This window comes from Exserohilum turcica (assembly GCF_000359705.1).
Source record: "Exserohilum turcica Et28A unplaced genomic scaffold SETTUscaffold_9, whole genome shotgun sequence".
Lineage (NCBI taxonomy): Eukaryota > Fungi > Ascomycota > Dothideomycetes > Pleosporales > Pleosporaceae > Exserohilum > Exserohilum turcicum.
The window spans coordinates 857700-881215 of NW_007360310.1; the positions used below are offsets into that span (position 1 = coordinate 857700).

Here is a 23516-nt window from a genome sequence, read left to right on the forward strand (position 1 = left end):
ACTTCACTCTACTCAACCTCATTCTCTCCGCACTTTCCTTTCTGTCTGATGGTTGGACATTGCTTTTTTTCTCCTCTTTCTTCGCCTACCCTTGCGTCAAGCCAGTCAGCCGCTATATGGACGAAAAGAGCGGATTGGTGGGAAGGCGATCCGGACCATTCAGCTCCCGTCGGCTACAGCGTTTACACGTTCATGGTACTAAGGGAAAGGCGAGGGACGAGAATTGGTGAGTACGCCCATATTGGTAATCTACTACAATCCTTCTATTGTTTGCTTACATTCCTTGGTACTTTGCTTTGTTTTTCTTCTTCATCCTCTCTCCACATGCGCTCTCCCCTGGTCCCGATCATATCATCATGCAGGATCGATATCGGCCATGCAGAAGAGCGATGGAGTACATTGCATGCATTGTATCGGCCCGTCAAGACACGAGATCGGACACGATACTCTGGAAATAGGGTGGTGTGGGGTGCATTAAGTCACGACCGTTGCCCGAAAAAGCAAAAAAGTCCAGTAAAGAGCAGCACTAGGGATGGAAAGAGAAAGAGAGAGAGTGTGTGTGAGAGGAGACAAAAGGAAATGAAAAAAAGGAACAAAGGAGCAAAGGATCCGGGAGTCCTAACCGCATACATACTCATCTTCATATACGGTACGGGGACAAGTTTGGTACCGAGAGTCCGAAGGCGCCGAGCATCTCGCCGACATTGCACACCTAGTCTCGTGTGCAAACGCCCTCGTCCATTTCCCTCTTAGTCGATATCAGCCAAGGGGACTTGATGCGCACGGCTGGATACTTCCATTGCATTTCTCGTCTAATTCCTTCACCTATTCCTGTCTACTTGGCCATGCATGTGCATCGATCTTTTTTCCTCTTTCAGTATATCCCGTCGAGCAACACCATCTCCCCCCACCCCACTTTGATCCTTCGATCGTACTTTTCATCTGTACATACACACCCACACATACATGTGTATAGGTGTACGGGGTGTGTGGGTGGTGGCACGGAAACCACAACAACCCTTGTGATTTGGAAAAAAAAGTTCGCGATGCATCCGTCCCAGTCTCCACACTTGCTTCATGATCGCCCTAGTATATCGTCGCTCGTTCCCATCGTTGCAACATACATACAGACCATACCATACACATACATACCTGGTGGTGGGGCTTGAAGACCACAACTACGACGACAGTCATGATGGACAACAACAATGATGACGATGACGATAACGCAGCATCACAGCACGTTCCTTCGCTTTGTACGCCCCCACCGCCCATTACAACGGTACACTTACACGCTGCATGACATGGGGCCTAGCGCGATTGGAACTATACCTATCGTATCCCTCCATCCGTCTATCTATCTATCCATCCAGACCACACACAGATGCAGGGCTGGGGGGGGGGGGAGCTATCATTACGCCACCACCACCTCCTCCGCTCTCCGCCGCCGCCGCCTCCTTCCCCTCCGGCCACAGCGATGCCAAGAGCTAGTCTGCCCGGGCGGATCCCAGCAAGCAAGCAAGCAAGAAGTGTGCTTAGTTAGTGAGAAGAGAGAAAAGAAAAAGAAAAGGAAAAGGAAGAAAAGACCCAGGGTGAGGAAAGATGATGAAAAAAAAGTGAAAGACTGGGATGTCCATGTCCATGTCCATCTTCATGCGAACAAGGGGGAGGGGTGGCTTTTTTTCTTCTTCTTCTTCTTCTTCTTCTTCTTCTTCTCGACACGAGGCCATGTGCTGGGTAGGTAGGTAGGTAGGTAGGTAGATGAGTACACGGGTGAGTGAGTGTGTGTCTGTGTGTGGTGTAGGTGCAAGATATACATGGATGAGTAATGCGACGATGCTTGGTTGTTGGTACTACTCCTACTCCTACTCTACAGTGGCTTGTGCATCTTCTTGGTTAATCTATCCATCCATCCAATGACTATCTCTCCCCTACTACCACCTTCCTCCTCCTCCTCCTCCTCCTCCTCCTCTTCATTTCTGCACATGCTCCCTTTCTTTCTCCTGTCGTGCTGATCTATCTTTCGGTTTTTTTTCTTTCTTCCTTTCATTTGCTGTATCTGGCCTAGAACATCTTTCTTGCTAAGAGAACAACTGGCCGAAACATGGACAATCAAAGGCTATGATATGGCAGGCTACGCTGGCAGGCACATCATCTCAAACAAGACATACACACACACACATAGTATACAGCGAGAGCTTATTGTGAGTAAAGACAAAGGCACTACTACCACACACCACTAGGAGTACCAGAACAGCATTGGAGACAAATCATAGGTCATTGACTGGATATCTAGGAAACTGCAACACCCCATTACCCTACCACAAACACTTCCTCTCCAACCGCCTCAACCGCCTTACATCAACCGAAGAAACGTGCTCGTAGCACTTCCAACCGCATCCGCCTACGATGAAGACTGCTGGCCAGCCTTATCCGATCCTGCCATCTCATACTCTCGCGCGTCCTGGAACAAGTCGATAATGCAGCTAGCACTCCAACTCTGAGTGGGGCACGAGTCGCCACAGAACTCGCCGTTCTTTTGCGTCAGCTCCGTCAGGCCAGCCCAAGGAGACTCTTGAATTGCCTTCATGCAGCCAGCAAGACGACGTGTGACTTGTTGGTAGCTCTCAACGCGCTCTTCGGGCGTCTTGCGTCGCTGGAGATCGAATTTGAGCAGGGCGCGCAGGAAGAACCCCGTAGGCCAGAGCCACTCAGGTCCTTGGTGGTAGTTGCGGCCCTTGGCTGTGTGAAAGTCGGTAGAGTCCTCGCTGTTGATGTAGTAGCCCCGGTAGTTCAAGTCAGACGGGTCGAGTGTCTTCATACCCTGAGGACCAAGTAGGACCCTGTCGGCCATCTGGAGAGCATACAAGGCATGTTCAGGGTCGCAGAGATCTGGAGCAACCACCATCATGACAGGAAAGTTGGGCCTCAGCTGGTAGTCTTCATACTCCTTGCCTGAACGGTACAAGTCCTTGTAAATTCCACGGCGATTGATGATCTTTGGGTTGACGTCGTAGCTGCCGTCTTCCTCTGCCGAACGAGGAACGTAGAAGCACCGCTCAAAGTTGGCCTTGATCAGATCGGCCCATTGCTGGTAGGTAACCGTCTTCTTGCCGTCATCCAATGTCACTCCCTCGTATTTGAATTGGCCGGCTGCGTACATGTTGGCACACCAGCGTACGGTGCTGTAAAGCATGCCAATAATCTCGACAGGAGCGCCATCTCGAGGCGTACCAGGAACACCTTTGTTGCCGGCCTTTTCGCTCTCGCCCATCTTGTCCATCCATGTACCACAGTTCCACTGGTTTCCACCGAAGATTATGCCCGTTTCCCAGTCTGTCCAGATCTTGATATTAAAGCCCTCCGACTTCATCTGACTGTCGATGTTGGGACCTGCGTCGTACTCGCGGAATTCTATGCCCGAAGCATGTCGCTGGAGGGCTTCCTGGATGACATCTTCAATAGTCGATGACTTGGAATACGCACGTTCATCGGTATGCGCAAACCACGTGTCGTCGTACGGGAAGAATCGTCGGCGAACCTTGTCTTGGAGAATGTCCATGCCGTTCGGAACAATCTTGGTGTAGTCCTGAATGTTTTGGAGGAACCACCAAACCGAGTCGCGGGAGTTGTAGCGGGGATTCTTTCCTCCACCAAGGAGATTGGGAACCATGCCGTGCTTGAGGACACTGGCGAAAGCAAAGATGTGCTCTTTGGCGTCATCATACCTACCAGTGCCCATGTAGAGGCCACGGGCCGAGATTGTGATGTCACGACCCCAGCATCGTGCCCAGTCATATGCAAAGTGAGGAAGACCAGCAGCCATACTGGGTACGCTCTTGTCTGGCCACAGCGAGGCGCTGTTCATGTAGCCTGTAACCTGGCAGCTGACGAGCGCCAAGCTCTTGAGGAACTGGTTGCCCCCTCGGATGTTTTCGCCCATCAGCTCGATTGCACGCTCCACTGCAGCATTGTAGGCGGTCTGGATAACCAAGGCGAAGTACCGTGGCAGCATGTAGCTAGGGACTTTGCGAATAGCATCGAATCTGGCCTCCAGCCATTCGGCAGGTCCCTTGATGTTGGCGTAGTTCTCTTTTTGAGAAATCTTTTGAAGACGGCCAAGGCAGTAGTCGAGGGCCCACTGGCCTTTGCGTAAGTGGTCGCAAATAGGGTGGCCAAGATTGTTGTCGTTCACAATGTCGCGGAGTACGCTCCACCATCCTTGCAGACCAGCGTACACAAGATTGCCGTGATCGGGGACGTTGTAAGTTCCATCCTTGTGGTCTGTAGCATCCCGCTCCTCTTCTTCGCACCTGTACAGGATGTAGTTCAGATCGGTTAGATTGACCCCACTGAAAGCTGAACGCGCTCTGCCAGTGACAAACTTGTCCAGACCACCAGCGTGCTCGGCAGTCGGTACCCAGGTTTCGAAGAGAGCGATACTGCCTGGAGGAAACTTGTCAGGAATGCTGATTGTCGTATCATCGCCAGCCGACTCGATCTGAACGCCCTCGAGATCATTTGTTTTGCTTGGCAAACCACGTAGTGTTGTCTTATCGCCAATCACACTGGCTCTTGTTTCCGGGCTGTTGTCAACTTCCAGATTCCAGGCGCCAATTAGCTTTGCCTTTGTACCTGGAAGATTGGTCTTGCCGAATCCTCCATTGCTGTCACTGTAGCCTGGGAATGCCGTGTGGGCAATCAAGAAGTAGCCCTTCCTTGTGTGGGGGTTGACACGATGAACAGTAATGTATTCCTTGTCGTGGTGGATATACGTCTCGTTGTACTCTTCTTTGCCCATCTTCACGTGGGTTTCATTGATGATCTTTCGGATGCCTCCAATGCCGCCTTCGCCGGCTTGCGGCTTGATTGGCTCTCCAGTGGAGTTGGCCGAAGAATAAAGCCTCTTCTCGTGAACAAGCTCAATCAGCTCGGGGTAGACTTCATCAAAGCCAAAAACGCTGCCAGTCGCGCAGTCACACATGGCAACGAGTGCGGCACTAGGGAGAGTATCGCGGGCATCTCGTTTCTGGGCTGGCGTCTCGTTGTCGTGTGTACAGTCCATGAAGAGCGCGTGCACAGGACTGCGCTTGATCTTCTTGATGAGTGGCTTCGACTCGCCTGCTCCATTGGTTTCCTGTGCAGCATTGAGTACTTCGTCGGTTTCAAAGCTGCCAATGGGAACACCGCCATGACGGTGTACAAGTCTGCTCAGCTCTTGGGTGCTCCATGCCTGCATGGCCTCGCGAATGAGCGCGCAGATACCGAGCTTCATGCAAAACTTGTAGTCCATCTCTTCGGAGCCTGTAAAAAGTTCTGCGCAGACCATGATGTTGGAGTTGACACTTCGTGCTTGATCAAGCATGTATTCAGCAAGGTGTAGAGGTGTCGAGTGGCAGTTGTCGATTCTGAAGCCCTGGAAGTACTTGGCCATCAGCCGCGTGTACTTGGCCATGTGATCCCAGAGGAACGGGTTGTCTTCTGGTCCGCTTCCGTACCGAAGCTTGACGCAATCACCCCAGACAATGACCTCTCGCCTGAGATATGCCCTCGACTTGGGACCAGCATTGTCGCGCATCGCGTCCGCAGCCCAGACCCAGCCATTGTTCACCAGAGCGAGGGCCTCGGGGTTGTGCTTCTTTGTGGTCTCATTGAGTGGCAGGCGTGTGAAGTAGGTCTCAATGAGCGGGTTTGCGTCGTTGACTTCTCCGAGCTTGGGCCCGTGGGCGTCTATCCGGACATACTTGATCCGGTTGAAGAGCTGTTCCAGAATCTCGGCTTGGTCGCCATCATACTCGCGGTAGAATGGAAGGTTGACCTCATTAAGAATGGCAGTAATTGTGCCTTGTGCTGCGCGGTCATCTGGTGTATTGCTATTACGGGTGTCGTAACGGCCAAACAAGGCGCAGAGCAGGCTAGCACCGATGTTTGGATCCATGGTACGACGGTAACGTTCGCCCATCCGGTCACCGCCACGCAGCGCATGCTCAACCAGCCAATCAGCCTTTTTCTTCAACGGCCAGTCTCGGACAGCATCAAGCCCACGAAGGCCTGCTTCACTAAAGCTGTCATCGACAAATTTGGCTTGGCCAGATATCCAGGCCTGCATGATGGCCTTGGTGTCTCGCTCCACGTCAACGACATAGAACTGCCAGAGCTTGAGTTTGCTGAGAACATGCTCCTTTACGCCTTCCAGAACCTTGAGGAGATCTGCCTCACTATCAAAGGTGGTCGGCAGACCGTGCTCTTTGAGCTCCTTGCCGAATTGCAACAGTGCAGTATCGAGTTCGAGTGCAGGGCGCAGGTGAGGTGCCGTATCAACATTGTAGCCCGATTCAGGATGCTCTTCAAGCCACTTGCTGTTGTGGGCCGTGTGGTTCCAGACGACATCGGTCATAGCAAGCAAATTGAACTCATCGTGCATCTTACGGACCATGTCCCCAATGTCCTCCTCGCCGTTCTTGAAGACGGCTTCGTCGAACTTGAGTTGGTCGTATATGCTGTACGGCGAATTCGAAGCACCCCGCATCATGAGTGGCGTGAAGTGTATCATGTTGTAGCCACGCTGACTAATGCCCCGGAGATGGTTGTCCCAGTCGGTGGGGTAGCTGCCCATGAATTTTGATAGGCAAGAGAAGATGCAGACAGCCTCGACCGGCAAGTGCTCGCCATGCAGCTCCAGGCTCGGGCAAACATCAATGTAGAATGTATCGGTACGTGTGGGCTCTGGTGACGCAACGTCCGTGAAGGACCACTGGGGCAGCGGCGTGTACGTCGTGTAGAAGGAGAAGGCATTGGCTTCGTGTATCGGGATCTCAATTTCACACAGACCCGTGAAGTTGGGCTGCAGCCTGCGTCCGGCGTTAGCGACATGTGGCACCACAGAGTGTGGCAGAAGCAACAACTCACTTGTACTCGCGGTAGTTACTGCGCTCAAACTTCTCTCCCTCGGCGGGAATGTTGACCCAAAGACTGCCCTCGCGACATATTGAGCTGGTACCCTGGATTTGGAAGCAGACCGAGTAGGCCGGGTTGGATGGTGGGGGCAGGTAAATGTAGGTGCCCGGCACGTCTGGGCTGCCGTAGTCGGTTAAGGGCAGCAGGTAGACAACCTTGCGGTCGGCGGGCTTTGCGTGGTGAGGTAGAACTGCAGACATGGCGATGTCGAATGATGCAATGTCCAGGCTAAAATGTGAGCAAAGTAACGATGATAGGTGCTGTAGGATAGTGACAGGAGAGCAGTAGTAGTGCTGGCGTGGACGCTGCAGTGAGAAACGGCTGGGAGGCGGGGGGGAAGTACTGTGAAGGAAGAGTGGAGGAGCAGCCAGCTGAGCCAGGCCTATAAACAACAGTTCAGCGGCCGTACGGGCAGAAGCTTCCGAGAGAATCAATTGCCCTCGGTGTGGGAGAGGAGAAGCAGCACCTGGCGACGTGTGTGAGATTAGTGGTGTGTGTGGGCGGTCGCGACCACGACCTACATCAGCCGCAAGCGCAACGCGCGGGAAACGTCCACACGTCATTGCCCCAAGCTCTAACCCCAGCCTGCCGCCCCGTTCGAAAGCATGGGTTGGGGAAGAAGTAGCATCTGAGCGAGCCCACTTGTACCATACGAGGCTGCAGTGCCCGGTGAGCGCGCATAAATAAGCTTTTCCATGGTATTATTATTATTATTATTATTATTATTATTATTGTAGTTTAACGTCCTTTCTCAGCCCAAAGGGCTATATAAGACGTGCAGGCTTAAGGCCTGCAAGTAACTACGTAGGCTAGAATTTAATCTAGGTACAAATTGAGTAGGTACAATGTAGGGGGTTATCTAAATGAAGGTGAGGCTCGTAGCCTAGTAGTTTTTTAGTGAGTAACTCTCTCAGATCTTTCACTTTAAATGAGTCTTCCTCTCAAGTTTTAACGAGTAACTCTCTCAGTCGAATAGGTAGTTTAATGAGTAACTCTCTCATGTGGGTGGACCATAAATATGGTTGTGAGGGGAGAAGGATTCGAACCTTCGATCTTTGCTGACGTGAGACAGCAGAAAATTTTCCAGGCGCTCCACCACTGCGCCATCCCCCCTTTTTCCATGGTAGTTTCAGCGTATTCAACAGTTTCTGCCGTACCAACTCGATTGCGTTGGGACCAATGCCTAGACCCCGCGCCATTGGACTGCAGCGTTGTCAGCCAACGCCTGTATGCAACATGATGCAGGAATAAAGCAGCTAATGAATATGCAGCCCAAACTCCAGCGCTGGCTACTAAACAAATATCGGGGCAAGACTGCTGCCACGAGCACAGAGTGGTCAAAAGACGGGTATCGCGCCCTCGTGGCAGCTCACACAGGACGAATTGAAGATGCGCAAAACAACCGCTCAAATCCAACCCTCTCTTGTTCATCGCCTCATGCGTGCGCACCAAGGGGCCTATTTACTGCTCGACTCCTCCTTTTTTTTCGTTTCTTTTCTCAAAACTTGATGTTGAACGGTGAGCCTGGTGGGTCGCGTAGGTCCAGGCGGAATTGTGTCGATTCTGAGTGGTCACGGCCATGATTCGCTTGTGTGGGTGTCGTGTTTTCATCCAGGTCAATCGAAGACGCCTCTGTGCTAACCGATGGGGGCGCGCGTGGGGCTCCTCGTTTGTGGGGTACACCTTCTCGGCTGTCTGAAGACGAAGTCACCCGTTCTGGCGACGTCTCACGCTCACCGTAACCACCGCCACGCATGCGCAATACCGGGTTGCTCGAAGGTTCTGGCAAGACCAGTGGAGGGTTGGATGGTGTGGCACGTCCATTTCTGTCCGAGGAGAGTCCCCGTGAAGACGATTTGATGTGGTCCGTGGATTGACTCCGTTTGGTAGAAGGCTTCTGTTGTGACGAGCCTTTGCTTTTGCCGGCGCTCTGAGGGTGACCATTTTTCGACGTCTGTTGTTGTTGTTGTTGTTGCTGTTGTAGTAGTAGTTGTTGTTGTTGTTGGAGCTGGTTCTCGGCCTCGACCGCGTTGAGGAAGTTGATCTCCTCTGCAAGGAAATCCTTCTCTGTCCAGCAGCCCTGCCAGCAGTTTCGCCAATCCAAGATAAGGAACTGAAAGCAAAAGGCATCAATCTTGATGGCTGGCTGGAAACAGATGCATAAGTTGTTGTAGTTCATCTTGTTGAATTCGGAGCAAGAGTGCAACAGGCTGATGTGGCAAGTGATTGCGAATAGAAGATAGTAGTTGAACGGGGGCAGTTTCGAAAGCTCATCCTTGAGCATCTGTGGTGTCGTCTTTGCGCCCTGGCACTCTTGTTGGATTGCGGCTTGTATCGTTTTCGGGAAAATTTCATCTGGTAGTTGTCGTAACCAGTTTTTGAAGAGGGAGCCAATGACGTTGGGATCGTTGAGATTTGGGTCGCTGATTAAATCAATATCCCGGTCTGTAGTCTGGTCAGTAATCGCACATTTATAGTAGACATGGTAAACATACCCTCATCAAACTTGCGTTCGTAATACCGGACTTGCTGGGCTGAGCCCGGGACACGATATAGGCCCTCTTCTTCGCAACCTCGCATGTTTAGGTAGCTGCGCCATTTGTTAGCAACTGAATTGTGTTCCGCTTGGGTATTGTACATACTCGATGCACCGCCAAGGTAAAGCCGGCATCCAGAATTCTGTCTTGTCGCGTGACTGTTCCAGCCGAGTCGATATTCGAGTCAGCCGCGTCTGTTCTATCAGCGGCTTATGTATGATTTTGCAGACATATGGCTCGTTCAGTATAGGCGTCTGGCTCTCGTGGTTGCTCGAACTCCGTCCCAGTTTGCCGAAAACACCCTTGCGCGCAGAGTCCATCTTCTCTCCCATGTTGCGAGCCCCTGAACCAAGCTTGGAGATGAAGCCATGGCCTTTGCTTTCGTTGAACGAGTTGGAGGCGACCGACAACTGCTCGGACTTGTCTCTTCTTGACCCATTGTCGTCTTCGCGTGGTATTGCCTTGTATCCGTCCTGCCGATCCGCCGAATGTGTCCTCATCTTGCCCATGCCCATCTGGCGCCAGGACTGACCCTTGTCGATTGGCGCGGTCTTGAGCGGCGTACCGTCGCCATTCGTCGTCCACGACCCTGCAATGTCCGGTGACAATTGCGCCGGAGGTACCTTGTTCAGCTTTGTGCGGGATGCCGAGCCTTCGCCTTCTTTGATAGACTTTGATCTGGATAGAATACCTTGCTTCTTGGGCTTTATGGTGGTGCGTTTAGAAGGGTCGGTGTGCGTGTCAGATTCGTTTGACAAGCCAGACTCTGTCCGCTGGTCCAAGCGTACCACTTCGGAGCTCGTATCTGCACTATAATTAGCACATGAGGGTTTGTCAGGAGTTCTGCAGCCTTACCGTCAGAATTGGGAGTGCGCACGGGGCGGCCGAGATCCGGTGTGGAGGCGCCACTCCGCCCATTGGAATATAGGCTGGGGGATGGTTGCTGCTGGCGCATTGGGTTACCTTGGCTGTTGTTCAGGCGCGACGACGACTTGTTGGCGGAAAAATTGGCAAAGATGCTCTTGGAGTCCTTGCGAGGCTTGGGCGAGGCGGGCGACTGTGGCATGTTGTGGAATGCGGCATTGGGTGCTGCGTATTCAAACTCCTCTGGCAAATCTGGCGACCGTGGACTCCGCGGGCTCATGGGCGTATTGCCATTATCCTTTGGCTTCCCCCGCATGGCCAACGACAGTGTGGAAGATTTGGGCATCTTTGCTGATGTTTGCCGCGGACAAGTCCGGGGCTATTACTGGCCGCTTAGCACGGCGCTCTTTGTCAGCGATGCCCGTCTATATCCGCGCGCCCGGCTTGCAAATGGAGCGGCCGGATAGTTGGGCGAGAGCGTCTGAGAAAAGCGCGGCGACGTGTAGACAAAGGAAACGAGAGTGGGTGCAGGCAATGCGGCGCGTGTGCGAGGCAGTCGGGGGGGTGGTGGGTCGCGCACAGCAGAGCAGCAGCAGCAGCAGCAGGGCAGGGCAGAGAGTATGCGTGTAGTAGTAGAGCAGAGTAGTGTAGAGTAATAGAGGGCACACCCACACCAGCTCCGCGCCCATGTGCCTTGGGGCCCAGCGACGATCCCCGCGCACCCCCCCCCCAATTCATCTCATCCTTTTTCGTGCCCCTTCTGCTGCTGACTTGTTGGCCAAAGCAGCAGCCTGTCTCTCGCTGCGCGCCCATACGCACACACACACACCCACACACCCACACACACGCACATACACACTCACACTCACACTCTCACCCACACATACTCCCACACACCCACGCCCGCCGACACACCCACTGCTTCCGCCGTGTCCACCACCCGCCCACAGCCCTCGCCCTTGCAACGGGCTTGTACTGTAGTCAGGAACCCACGCCTGCTGAGCCCCAAAATAGCTCCACTGGCTCCATCCTCTCGCTGCCCGTGAACCCTTCTCCACGCGCACACGGCTGCCGCTGCTGCTGCGTCCCTGTCTTTGTCTCCCGCCCGCGACTCCCAGATTGGCGTTTCCCCTTGTTTGGGCGTGCATGTGTGAGAGAGTGGGTAAGTCGGCCGGTGCCTCAGACCAGCATTGGGACACCTCCCTCTTTTGTTTCTACGCGTGGCCTCTCCAATGTTGTACCGCAGTCGCCAAAGCGCCCGCCCCTTTGACCCTCTGCAACGCTTACTGACGCCATCCCAGACGCTGCATGATCGCCTTGCTGTCCTCGCCCGCCAAATCCCACCTCCATCAGGGGAAGCTGCCAGAAAGCAAAGAGTGCCACGCACCGCCAGCGCTGTCCTCGGCGTCACGCGCTCGGAATCCACACCCCCCGTTCCTCCTGCGTTCCTGCATGGGAGCGACACGTTGCCGTTGGTGAGATATATCCGACTGCCTCGCACCCGACGCATCAAGACACGCTTGCAGAGGGAGCCTTGACCGGGGCACCCAACGACTCCACCACGCCTCTTACGGTTCGTACTACCCCGCGCCCTCCTACTCCTCGCTCGCTCCCACCCTTCCCCCCCCCCTCATGTCACCATCGAGCGTGCCGCTGACAGCCATGGGCAAACACAGGTTCCTGGCCCGCCCAAACACTCATGTGCCGCGCCCAATAGGCGCTGCACGGCAGGCGGCCGTCGTGTGCAGGGCCGCTGGACCCGCGGCGGCGTCTGGCGGGGGGCGCGTCGGTCTGCTTTGTGTGGTGTTTGGCGGCGACGTGTGTACTGCTGCTGCCAGAGCAGATTAGAGCGCATGCACATGGCCTGGCAAAAGGCGGCGAAGGCGGCACCCACCGGTGGCGCACGGCCCCAGGTACGCGGGCGCAACGCTGCTAAACCCCCCAATCCGGCCCAGCACACGCTATTGCGGTTGCTACTGCCATGGTGCGCAGACAGGTCGTGGTCGCAGCCGTAGTGTTACGGGCGGTGTGTGAGAGGGGGGGACGGCTCTTGCGCCCGCGGCATGGCCCACAAAGAGACGCCTCTACAGAGGCACACACACGGAGAAAGAGAGGGCGACGGCGAGAGACAGAGGCCCGACATTGGGTATCCACCGCGACAGGCTGGCGCGGCAACCCTTCAACCATGGTGCGGTGCAGGTACAGTGCAGTGCAGACCAGACCGAAGATGCATGGATCCACGGCCCAAAGGCCGCCAAGGCCCTGTTTCAGACGCTCTCCAGCCTGCAGCCCTCGCCCGCTGCCCTCGCCCGCTGCCCTCGCTGTCCTCGCTGCCCCCCCATCTCACCCCCCCTCGAGCCCGCCCGCCAGGCCCCATCCCTGTCGTCCGACGCAATCCCTCGAGACACACATCAATGCGCCGACACCTGTAACCCGTCACCGGAGCACCTGCTCACACCTGCCCACACTTGCTCGCACTTGCAACCCGCACTAGAGCCTTGCCCTCGCTCCCTCGTCGACTGCACACACACACACACACCCCCAATTCCACATCTGACATGTCTCTTGTTTCCGGGCCCGGGCGTGCTGGCACGGCGCCCATGCCCGCCGAAATGCATCTCTTTGTCGACAAGCACGTCCGCTACGTCCAGAGTCTCGACACTGTGCGTAGCAAGCTCCAGCGTCTGCGTGGCCGCGCAAGCTCCCACCCATCCAGTCCCGCGCTGACCCGCCGCAGCGCAAAGACGAGCTCGAGTACTGGCTCACCGAACACCTGCGTCTGAATGGCCTCTACTGGGGGCTGACGGCGCTGCATCTGCTCGGCCATGCCAACGCCCTGCCGCGCAGCGACATTCTGGACTTTGTCGTGTCGTGCCTGCACCCGCACGGCGGCTTCGGTGCTGCCCCGGGCCACGATGCCCACATGCTGTATACCGTTAGTGCCGTCCAGATACTCGCTACTCTCGACGCTTTTGCCGAGCTCGACGAACGCATCCCCGGCGCCCGCCACAAGATTGGCCTGTGTAAGTTGTCTGCGCGCGCTGCTCTCCGTGTAACAGCCGCCGTCGTAGTCGTAGGGCCGCCGTGCTCATGCCATGTCTAGTTATTGCAAATCTGCAGGATGCGGAAACAGGCACCTTTGCGGGCGACGCCTGGGGCGAGCAGGACACGCGCTTCCTGTACGGCGCCCTCAATGCCCTCTCGCTCATGGGCCTGCTCGACCTCGTCGATGTGGCAAAAGCCGCCCAGTACGTCGACTCGTGCGCCAACTTTGACGGCGGCTATGGCACCAGCCCGGGCGCTGAATCGCATGCCGGTCAGGTGTTTACGTGTGTTGGCGCACTGACCATCGCGGGGAGACTCGACCTGGTCGACCGCGACAAGCTGGGCGCGTGGCTGAGCGAACGACAGCTCAACAACGGCGGCCTCAACGGCCGCCCCGAGAAGAAGGAAGACGTCTGCTACAGCTGGTGGGTCATGAGCAGCATGGCCATGCTCGACAAGCTGCACTGGATCGACGCTGCCAAGCTGACGACCTTTATCCTGCAGTGCCAGGTGCGGATCCATCCCTCCATCCCTCCATCCCTCCATCCCTCCATCCCTCCATCCCTCCATCCCTCCATCCCTCCATCCCTCTCTACCACAGCCAGCCTCTAACAACAACACACAACTAGGATCCCGAGCTGGGTGGCCTCGCGGACCGCCCTGGCGACATGGTTGATGTTTTCCACACCGTCTTTGGCATCGCCGGCCTCAGTCTGCTCAAGTACCCCGGCCTGGAAGAGGTAGATCCAGTCTAGTATGTGCCCCTCGTCACGTGCCCTGGACCCATACTGACCACGCCCTCCCCCCCCTAGCTGCATGCCTCGCTCCGTCACTCGTAGATGCTTAGGTAAGTGATTGCAAATGCTACATACAAGGCGACATGTGCACTCGCTCGTTTGCCTCTCGTGTGTGCTGCTGCCGGGTGCAATATGCGTGCCTGCACCCCCTGCATGGCCTCGTCGTGCCAGACGGACCTCCCCTTTGCGTGACTCTCTGCATATCCAGCCCGTGGCTATTCATAGCCTGCCACTGCCCTCCCGCTCTCTAATACCTCACCGTCTGCTCCATAGACCCTGAGACACAAAGCGGGAGCACAGCAACGGTGGCTGCCTCTTTTGTCAGTGCCGAGCCTCTGCACGTGCTCTGACTGCTACAACACCACCAACAAGCTTCCTCTTGCTCTCCAAACCGCTGTGCCTTCCTCCATCTTCTGCCTGCGAGTGCTCGCGTCTCTTTCCTGCTTCCTCTCCCCTGCCTGAGCAATGGGCTGGAGCTACCGCGGCGACCGGCAGCCATCTCTGTGTTGAATCTCTTATGAGCAGGACTCGCACTGCCACTTCGCCTTCTCCACTGCCAACCCGCTCCTTTCGCAACGCTCTGCATCCCCTACTGCGCTGCTCTTGTGTCTGTTTCACTTACGCTCCTTACAAACGCCAGCCTCCGCGCTGCAGCCTCGCCTCAGCACGGCGCAGCCTCTCTCGCCTTTCCGGGATGGCCAACATACCGCTGCACTGCAACATCTGTCCCAAGAAGCCAAACTTTAGCGATGTTTCCCATTTGCTCACACACATTGCCAGCAAGGGCCACTTATCCAATTACTACAAGGTCAAGGTCCGCTCCACAAGTGAGGAAGCATCCCGCCAGCTCATCGAGGCGTACGATCAGTGGTATGCTGAATGGTCTGTCGAGGAGCTCATGTCAGAGCGGATGAATCAAAAGGACAAACGCCGCACTCGACCGAGGCCTGCTGGTATACCCCTCGGTGCCTGTGCTTTAGCCCATGACGTTGTTGCTGACTTCACCTCCTTCCAGCTCGTCCTGCTTCAGCGCCCAAGATCGAGGCTCCTGAGCCACGGCCCGTTCGCCGCGCCGCCCCAGGCAATTTCCTAGACCCTCGTTTGTCGGAACAGCAGCAGCAGCAGCATACAACGATAAAGCTGGAGCAATCCCCTTCACCCATCTCACAGCCCATGGGCCCGGTTCTCCGCAGTCGCAATACTTTTGCACCACGCATGCAATACTGGTCTACAGAGTCACGCGCCAGCTCCCGAAGCTACACCAACCCCGACTATGACACTTCGAGTGAGTACTCAGACCCCAGCGAGCGGCGAAGACCGTATCGATATTCAGCGGCTTCTTGCGCCATCGAGGATGATCCTGCAGACATGGCAGACCCAATGGCTGTCAGCGAGTCGACCAAGCTCAAGGGGGTATACTGGCCCGGGATGGACATCTTTGACTCTGCTACCCCAGAGATGCGACGCAAGAGAAACCAAAAGAAAGACAGTTCTGTCGTTGCACAGTTGGAGCTCAATTCCTTAGACGTGGAAGCTACTGAGCTCATCTTCACTCCCATGGGATCATTCAAACGGCAGAGGAGAATCTCATGCTCCGAGTCTGATGACGAGGACGAGATTGACATCAAGTCTGAGAGCTCACCTCCGATACGCAGGCGTCCCGCCCTCGCCCATCTTGATGCCAACACCTCTCGTCGCACTAGACAATCAAACCGGCAAGCGTTCTCATTCTTTGGTCGTGCTCAGTACGAGCAAGACCACGGGCGCGCCAAGAACAACAGTCGCGCGTCGAAGCGAAAACGTTTCGATGTCTTTCAAGATGATGACAGTGCTACCTACTCGCAGCCGAACAGTCTGACATATCTTACGTCTGGCTTTACGCGCCAGCCATCTCCAAGCCCAGTGCCCCCTTTCAACTCTTATAAGCCTTTCAACGATCCGTTCGAATACGAAAACAAGGAGAACATCCTGCCTTCATTTCACCAAGCAACGTACGGAAATGGCCACAGTCACCAGAGCACTGGCTACCAGTATCCTGTTTACTCATACGGCCTAGGGCCTGACCATAACGGCTTCCAGTTTGGTAGCCACTTGTACAATGCATCCAATGGCTACCAGCAACAAGGCCAGGATGATGATGACGACGATCAACGCACCATTACCGCTCCACCCTCTCCTTCCACTAGCTGAAAGATCACCACGCCATGCCAATCTCTGCTGGCATGACTCCTACAACCCGGCACCATTCCGCTCGTTGCGTTTACGCAATCCCGCCCAGAGCGGGTTTTCTTCATAATTTTCCAGGGCTCGGTTTCTGTATGCTGTTATATGATTTATGTTACAACTGACGATATCCCATACGATGCAATATGCTATTTCGGAAGAGACAGGCTATGCAGGTCGCCGGACAGATACTCGGGCATGTCCTTTGCGCATTTCTACGCTGCTCTCAACTGCTTAGTTTCTTTCGCGAGCATGGGTTGCTGGTAAGAAGCTGATGGGCATGCAAAGTATCGCTGCTTTTACGTTTCCGGCATTCATAAAGTAGCTACGACAGAATATAGCTTGTTGTGATTCATGCCTCACCCCTCCCAAGATACTCCAGCGCGTCATGTGGCTCCATGTATATTCTACTCTAATATGGCCAACTACTTTTGGTTTGTGTTTTTATCTTCACTCTTTATCTCCACTTCCATGACTTGCCTATCTTCCTGGTACCATTCCCTTCCCCCATGCATGCATTCTAGCTACTCCATCTCTTCCTCCAGTCGCGTACTATATCTCACATTCCACATTTCTGCTTATTCCTACTCCCACTTTCCACTTCCGCCCATGACCCTGTTCCTCCTCACCTTGTCCAAATGCTCAACGCTCTCATATCCATTGACTTTGGCATATATGATTCTCAGAACCCCACCCACAACCCACATGATGACTCCGCTTACGACAAACAAGCCAATGCGCTGGTTGGTAGTCAGGAGCTCGAAGATTGGGTATGGGTAGAAGCCGTTTTGAGAGTAGCAGATTTCCTAATCTTGGCGTTAGAGAACACGACAGGAGGAATGAAACAGGGACTTGGAAAAATCTTAGCACTTACAATCCAGATCCAGTAGGCAAAGGCGACAATGGTGGACATGGCAAGGGTAATCATGGGTGCGGACTCGTTCATGGGCGTGGTGGGCCAAGGAGGGGAGAGTAAGACGGAGTCGAGGCTAAGAACCACGGCGGGTACGAGATGGAATCCAAAATCGTAGAAAAGAGGTGGCAGTGGTATTTCTCTGTCACTCACGACAGTTAGCCCGTCCATCCATTTACACGAAATAACAAAAAAACCCTGGAGCAACGGCATACGAAATACTGCACATACGGGTCCACGAGCAATTTTCCATCAATGGCCTTCAGCGTCCAGTAGAGCACGGAAATGGTAATTTCCATTGGCGCAGCCACAAGAGCTAGGTAGTTCTTCAACCTAAACAGGTGCTCGGAGAGGGCTTGAGCCGGAGGGTCCGAAGGCAGCTGGGAAGACTTCTCCAACGCTGTGGAGGTTAGATCTGCCAAGAGGGCGACGATGAAGGTTAGGGTAGAGATGGAGAGGCCGATTATAGTAAGGAATTGGAGGTGCCAGCCAAAAGAAGAATTCTTGGGAACGTGTTAGCACCGGTGTGTGGCTATCCCGCGTGCAGATGGCATCAACTCACAAAGACATTTGGGTTGTCGGCCAGACTATCATGTATTAGGTGTGTTTTGCTCCAAGTATGGGTGGTTGTGCCGGGGATTCGGATACATACAATTTAAACGACATATAGAAGCTTGCCAGGCCAATAGCCTATCATAATATATATAATCAGCTTGGAATTAGATTGGAGGCTGTTTTCCGTTCCCAACTCACGTGTAGAGCACCTGAAAAGCCCTTGGATGGGGCGTCGAAGCGCTGCAGCGGGTGTCGCCGGCTCGACGTTGGCTCCATCTCCGCGGTCTTTTTGGCCTCGATGACCATTTTGTGCAACACACAATGTGAAGAGAAGACAGGGGATATGGGTAAACGTCGAATAAACAGCTCAGAAACGCGGTACAAGACAGCCAGACGGTGCAAAAGATACGAGTGCAAAACAAAACCCTAGCGCAGATAGAACATGACGTATCACGGTGGAGTGCACCTAGCAGAGCTGCCAGCCAAGCACGTGGGTCCTACGGCTATGGCGGATTGACCTCGGAAGTCTTCCGCAAATCTGACTAAGACAGGCCTCACCACCCGTGCCCGCCGCGTTCGTCGTCGTCGTCGTCGTCGTCGTCGCAAAGTAGACCCTGCCTCTCCCACATCCGCGCCCTTTTCCAGAGGTGCCAGCTTATTCACCGTGCTCCCCTGTCATCTGATGCAGAGTGGAACGCGACTTCCCGCCGAGAGGCTGATCTTCGGCATATCATGGCGACGCCGAGGGATCCAACGAATAACGCAGTGCGTAAGGCAGAACTTCGGCACTCGCAACCATGCCGCTACGGTGGCCTTCGAAGGTTGGCCAATCAGGCATGCGTGAACTTCTCCACATCGTCGTCTTGCAATGAGCATATGGGCGCACGACGGAGCTCCAGCCGGGAAAACGGGCAATAGCTCCGAAAGCAAGGCAGTCGAGCAAAACACGGTTCGCTACATAAGACGATGAGGGCTGCGCGGTTAAAAGAGGCTTCAAGGGAGATTTTCTCCAAGTGCATCTGTTGCCTCGGTTCGACAGACCATATCGGTTGAACTGCCGCTATGAGCTCAAAGGTCGAGACTGTCCTCCAGTCTCTGACACTGCAAGAGAAGATTGCCCTCCTTGCTGGCAAGGACTTTTGGGAAACAGTTCCTATCCCAGAGAAAGGTGTTCCTGCCATCAAGGTATGACTTCTGATTAGGACGGTTGGTGCTTCTCCTCTGACAAACTAAAGACGAGCGACGGTCCGAACGGTGCTCGTGGTGGAGTCTTCACGGGAGGAACTCGAGCAGCATGCTTTCCTGCTGCCGTATGTGCAGCCGCAACATGGAACCCTGCAAACGGCACGCGAATTGGCCATGCCTTAGCAGAGGAGACCAAGACCAAGAGCGCACGGGTGCTGTATGTGTACGCCTTTACAGCATCCGAGGGTAATCACTAATCATGCCATAGCCTTGCGCCCACCATGTGCAACCATCGACACCCACTTGGGGGCCGGAACTTTGAATCATTCTCCGAGGATCCGTACCTCGCTGGGAAGATGGCTGCCCATGTTGTAAATGGACTGCAGGAAAACGGCATTGCAGCCACAATCAAGCACTTTGCAGCCAACGAGCAGGAGACTGACCGTCTGCGAGTCAACGAGATTGTCTCTGAGCGCGCACTGCGAGAGATCTACATGAAGCCTTTTGAGATTACGGTCAAAGAGGCTCATCCCCTCGCCGTCATGACCGCGTACAACAAGGTCAACGGCACACATGCAGACTCGAACGAGTTTTTGTTAAAGCAAATTCTGCGTGGGGAATGGGGATGGAATGGCCTCATCATGAGTGACTGGGGTGGTACAAACTCGACCGCTGACTCGTTGAATGCTGGACTAGATCTTGAGATGCCGGGACCAACAAGATGGCGTAGCATCGATGCAGTTACCGACGCCGTTAAAAAGGGCCAAGTCACAGAAGCTACCATCACAGAGCGAGCGAGAAATGTCCTGAACCTGATCGAGAAGGTTGGGGCCTTTGAAAACCCCGAGATTCCACCAGAGAGGTCGGTTGTTGACCCAAGGCACTGCAAAACCATCCGCGATGTGGCCGGGCAGGGAATCACTCTACTGAAGAATGATGGTGTCCTGCCACTGCGAAAAGAGCAGGTCAAGGGCAAGACAATTGGTCTTTTCGGACTAGCCAAGGAGGCTCTCATCCACGGTGGCGGGAGTGCGTCATTGAATGCTCATTACCGCATCACCCCCGAGGAAGGCCTAAAAGCCGCATATGGCGACGACGTGAAGTTCAAGTTTTCCAAGGGTGCGGCATCGTACCGTCTTATTCCACCTCTATCGCAAGGATGCAAAGATGTCGACGGAAACAATGGCTGGACGATGCAACTCTTCGACAAGGACAACAAGAATAGGCCGATCAAGACCAGCAACGGTAACAAGGAGGCTGCTTTCTCCCCTCTTCTAGAACACCAGGCCAAGCACAGTGAGGTGATATTCACAGCTACGTTTACACCTACAGAGTCTGGGTCACACTACCTGGGATGCTCAGGTATCGGCCCGACTATCGTACGCATCAATGACCAGGTCGTGTATGAGCAAAAGCATAATTCTCCCGATGCCATGGGTTTTCTCTTTGGCGGTAACCCGGAAAAAGAGTTCCGCGTACCGTTCACAAGAGGTACTCCATATAAGGTTGAAATTGTTTCGCAACCACCAGCTGGAAACGCTGACGCCGGCATTCTCGATGACTTGCCTGGGTTTAGGCTGGGATTCATGTACGAAGCAGAACATGACAGGGACCTCGCTGCCGAAGCCAGGGACGTGGCAAAAGAATGCGACATTGCCATTGTATTCACCGGTCACACCCCGGTCTGGGAGACTGAAGGACAGGACCAAGCCGGCTTTAATCTACCCCGCGAAGGCACCCAGGACAAGCTCATCGAGGCCGTTGCCTCGGTCAACCCCAAGACCATCGTGGTAAACTCTACCGGTGTAGCGGTAGCTTTGCCCTGGCTAGACAAGGTAGCTGCATTCGTGCAAGCCTGGTTCCCCGGCCAAGAAGCCGGGAACGCCATTGCCGACATTCTTTCCGGCGCCGTCAACCCATCGGGTCATCTCCCTATCTCATGGCCTAAGCGCATTGAAGACGCGCCTGCACATGGCAACTTTCCGGGCGAAAGAGACGACAGCGGCCAGCTTACTGTGAGATACGACGAGGGTATCTTCGTAGGATACAGACACTACGACCGCATTGCGGCTGAAAAGATACATTTTCCCTTTGGATTCGGTCTCTCCTACACCACTTTCTCCATCGCCAACCCGGCAGTCTCACAGCCATCGTCCGGTGTCTTTGCCGCTACGGCCACGGTAAAGAACACCGGAAGCGTGGCCGGTGCTACCGTTGTCCAACTGTACGTTGGCAGGAAAAACAAGTCGCCAGAGCACCCAATCAAGACGCTTGCTGCGTTTGACAAAGTATTTTTAGAGCCGGGACAAGAGAAGCAGGTTGAGCTTACATGTGCGAATAAGGACTTTGCATCGTTTGACGAGGCCGATGGGAAGTGGGTTGTGGATAGTGCACCGTATGAGTTTCACTTTGCACAGAGCGCGGGGCATGTTGATGGCGTTGTTACGGTCATGGCGGAGGGCATGAGGCAGCTGGTGATTTAAATAGCATGGAACGTTATCTAGTTTCAGTTAATCAAATCATGTAAATCAACCCTCTGTAGCTGGTTCCCATCTTTGCAGCGCCTGGGCCAACGTCACTTGAGAAGCCTTTTATCGCAGAAGAAAAAGAATTAAAGCTCTAGACTCTGTGGCTGGGGACTATATATGCTGCAGCAACTGTGCTAAGATTATAGCTGAAGGCTATAAAGTGCGAGTCAAGTTCATAGCCTTAGTTTTCATCATCTAACACGCCATGTTACTAGCATGTGTTTTTGCAATATCTGCTTGACCATGATTTTTTTTCTACGCGAATCAAAGCCGGGTATCACACATGAATGATATATCGACAGATTTTGACAAGCCTCCCCTCACCTATCGGGTCCACAAATAATCTTGTTGATCACACATGGGAGTGAAGTGTTAGAAGGGGTCTGAGTATGAATAATTCAATTAAGACTCGATTATTATTCTTTGTACCAGCAGATATGACTATCAGTGATGACTGACATAGATAGTAGTGCTGCCGTGTTATTCCGCTACATCGCCTACACCAACACTATAAGATATATATATCCACATTATCAAGGACTCTAGCAGTACGCCCCGTTTTCGCAGGACCAGGAGCCATCAGAGTAAACACAGGCCTCATTGATACACTGTGTCAAATAATCAGCATTTGTTATACAAAGTGATTTTCACGTGTCCAACACAGCGAAATTCCATAACGACACACCAGGGTGCACAATAGAACAAGGCAGCAGTGAAGGTACTATTATTACTTGTTTCTTATTCGTAGCAAGTAGGCGGTGGTAGTATGCGCGCGTTTGTAGGGAAGAAAAAAAAACGTAATAGGCAATCTCCAAACTTACCGCGGTAGGACCAGAATCGCAAAGATAGCAAGCACTATTGTCGTGATCAGACTGAGGAAAAGCAGTCACGTTGACGGCAGCGGCTGTAAGAAGAACAGTAAACAAGGTTTTGAAGAAGTGCATATTAAATTTCTTTGTGTGTGTGTGAGAGAGAGAGAGATTGAGAGAGAGGTCGTCAGAGTATTTGAAACAGTTAGATGGTTAACAATGTACATGGAGGTTCCAGAGGGGAGCGGAATATTTAAACTTGACACTGAAGCAACAGCCCAGGATATATAATATCACAAGGATAACCTATTCATTAAGCTTATGTGCATTTGGTTGGGGAATAATTCGATGGGGGGTTGGGGTGATGGTAATATACCTACATTTGCGTAGTATTTGGTCTGACTAAGCTCATTTCCAACTGCATATTCGCTATGGTTACTCTTGGTATTCTTCTTTGGTTTAAGAAGCTAAGATGAGCCTACCAACTTAAGGGGAGAAGAAAGAGGGTTATTATCGTACGCTGCACCTCACGTTTTGTAGGAAAATTCACATGTTTAAATAGCTAAGCTTTCTAGTAAGTATAGGCGAAAAGGATGCATGAATAATGGTCCCGCTTCTTTATCTTACTTCTCCAGTACCTTGGATGGATGCAAAACCGCTCATACTAGGTCTCGTCGCCCGTAACACTCAAAATCCTTTAGTCCGATAGAATGAACGCCAGTAGGAACTTTTGAGAAGCCACCTCTGTAGTAGCAGCGCAGCAGATTTCAAGGGGTCGCCTGTAAAGATAAAAGGACCACATCAAGGTAGAAGGAGAGTCGAGGTCAAGTAAGCATGTGAAGTATCTGGAGACTTCTAATATCTCGGTGTTAATTTAGATAGTAGTAGTAACGTATTCCATCACCGAGCGGGCCACATCACCGAGTGTGCCACTTTTTCTTGGCATCACGAACTTCATGTACGAAAACTTAGATTACTCTACACTAGCTATAGATGCTTCGTACGACTTACTTGTATCTGAAAGAGAATCTTCTTCTACATTCTTTCTGGCACGTACGAGAGTTATGGCCTGTCCCTCCACAGGTTCTACAGTGCCGTTGACC

General features: G+C 53.5%; 7 protein-coding genes and 1 non-coding gene across 8 annotated transcripts; 4 read left to right on the forward strand and 4 right to left on the reverse strand.

Moving 5' to 3' along the window:
- Positions 1-2197: 2197 nt before the first annotated feature.
- Positions 2198-7157, reverse strand: SETTUDRAFT_143957 (glycoside hydrolase family 13 protein; the record flags this gene model as incomplete). The annotated part of the gene is made up of 2 exons (XM_008033286.1): positions 2198-6851; positions 6910-7157. The coding sequence occupies 2 exons, from the start codon at positions 7155-7157 to the stop codon at positions 2405-2407; spliced, it is 4695 nt and encodes a 1564-aa protein (XP_008031477.1). The 3' UTR covers positions 2198-2404.
- Positions 7158-7982: 825 nt separating this feature from the next.
- SETTUDRAFT_t85 lies at positions 7983-8070 on the reverse strand. Its single transcript has one exon. It is a non-coding gene; the product is annotated as a tRNA-OTHER (tRNA).
- Positions 8071-8175: 105 nt separating this feature from the next.
- Positions 8176-10935, reverse strand: SETTUDRAFT_166309 (uncharacterized protein). Its single transcript, XM_008033287.1, has 4 exons — positions 10350-10935; positions 9600-10299; positions 9453-9547; positions 8176-9402 (listed from the first exon to the last, which is right to left on the reverse strand). The coding sequence occupies exons 1-4, from the start codon at positions 10702-10704 to the stop codon at positions 8456-8458; spliced, it is 2097 nt and encodes a 698-aa protein (XP_008031478.1). The 5' UTR covers positions 10705-10935; the 3' UTR covers positions 8176-8455.
- A 2023-nt stretch (positions 10936-12958) lies between these two features.
- On the forward strand, positions 12959-14158 carry SETTUDRAFT_100446 (uncharacterized protein; the record flags this gene model as incomplete). Its single annotated transcript, XM_008033288.1, has 4 exons — positions 12959-13021; positions 13096-13381; positions 13462-13913; positions 14033-14158. The coding sequence occupies 4 exons, from the start codon at positions 12959-12961 to the stop codon at positions 14156-14158; spliced, it is 927 nt and encodes a 308-aa protein (XP_008031479.1).
- Positions 14159-14894: 736 nt separating this feature from the next.
- On the forward strand, positions 14895-16390 carry SETTUDRAFT_100381 (uncharacterized protein; the record flags this gene model as incomplete). Its single annotated transcript, XM_008033289.1, has 2 exons — positions 14895-15165; positions 15216-16390. The coding sequence occupies 2 exons, from the start codon at positions 14895-14897 to the stop codon at positions 16388-16390; spliced, it is 1446 nt and encodes a 481-aa protein (XP_008031480.1).
- A 433-nt stretch (positions 16391-16823) lies between these two features.
- Positions 16824-18269, reverse strand: SETTUDRAFT_166311 (uncharacterized protein). Its single transcript, XM_008033290.1, has 6 exons — positions 18090-18269; positions 17989-18026; positions 17899-17923; positions 17568-17839; positions 17298-17478; positions 16824-17229 (listed from the first exon to the last, which is right to left on the reverse strand). Exons 1-6 carry the CDS (start codon positions 18195-18197, stop codon positions 17008-17010), a joined length of 846 nt encoding a protein of 281 aa, XP_008031481.1. The 5' UTR covers positions 18198-18269; the 3' UTR covers positions 16824-17007.
- A 354-nt stretch (positions 18270-18623) lies between these two features.
- SETTUDRAFT_157860 (uncharacterized protein) lies at positions 18624-18809 on the forward strand (the record flags this gene model as incomplete). Its single annotated transcript, XM_008033291.1, has 1 exon — positions 18624-18809. The coding sequence occupies one exon, from the start codon at positions 18624-18626 to the stop codon at positions 18807-18809; it is 186 nt and encodes a 61-aa protein (XP_008031482.1).
- Positions 18810-18953: 144 nt separating this feature from the next.
- On the forward strand, positions 18954-21592 carry SETTUDRAFT_44742 (glycoside hydrolase family 3 protein; the record flags this gene model as incomplete). Its single annotated transcript, XM_008033103.1, has 3 exons — positions 18954-19076; positions 19127-19293; positions 19345-21592. The coding sequence occupies 3 exons, from the start codon at positions 18954-18956 to the stop codon at positions 21557-21559; spliced, it is 2505 nt and encodes an 834-aa protein (XP_008031294.1). The 3' UTR covers positions 21560-21592.
- Between the last annotated feature and the right edge of the window lie 1924 nt (positions 21593-23516).

Excerpts from the sequence above, each read along its gene's own strand:
- SETTUDRAFT_166309 (XM_008033287.1), bottom strand. The coding sequence starts at position 10,704 with ATGCCCAAATCTTCCACACTGTCGTTGGCCATGCGGGGGAAGCCAAAG. Across the intron at positions 9,548-9,599 it reads TTACCTTGGCGGTGCATCGA|CTACCTAAACATGCGAGGTT; the intron begins GTATGTACAATA and ends CAAATGGCGCAG. Across the intron at positions 9,403-9,452 it reads CGAACGCAAGTTTGATGAGG|ACCGGGATATTGATTTAATC; the intron begins GTATGTTTACCA and ends ACCAGACTACAG.
- SETTUDRAFT_166311 (XM_008033290.1), bottom strand. The coding sequence starts at position 18,197 with ATGGTCATCGAGGCCAAAAAGACCGCGGAGATGGAGCCAACGTCGAGC. Across the intron at positions 17,924-17,988 it reads TTCTATATGTCGTTTAAATT|TCTGGCCGACAACCCAAATG; the intron begins GTATGTATCCGA and ends AATACATGATAG. Across the intron at positions 17,230-17,297 it reads TTGCCTACTGGATCTGGATT|GAAATCTGCTACTCTCAAAA; the intron begins GTAAGTGCTAAG and ends CGCCAAGATTAG.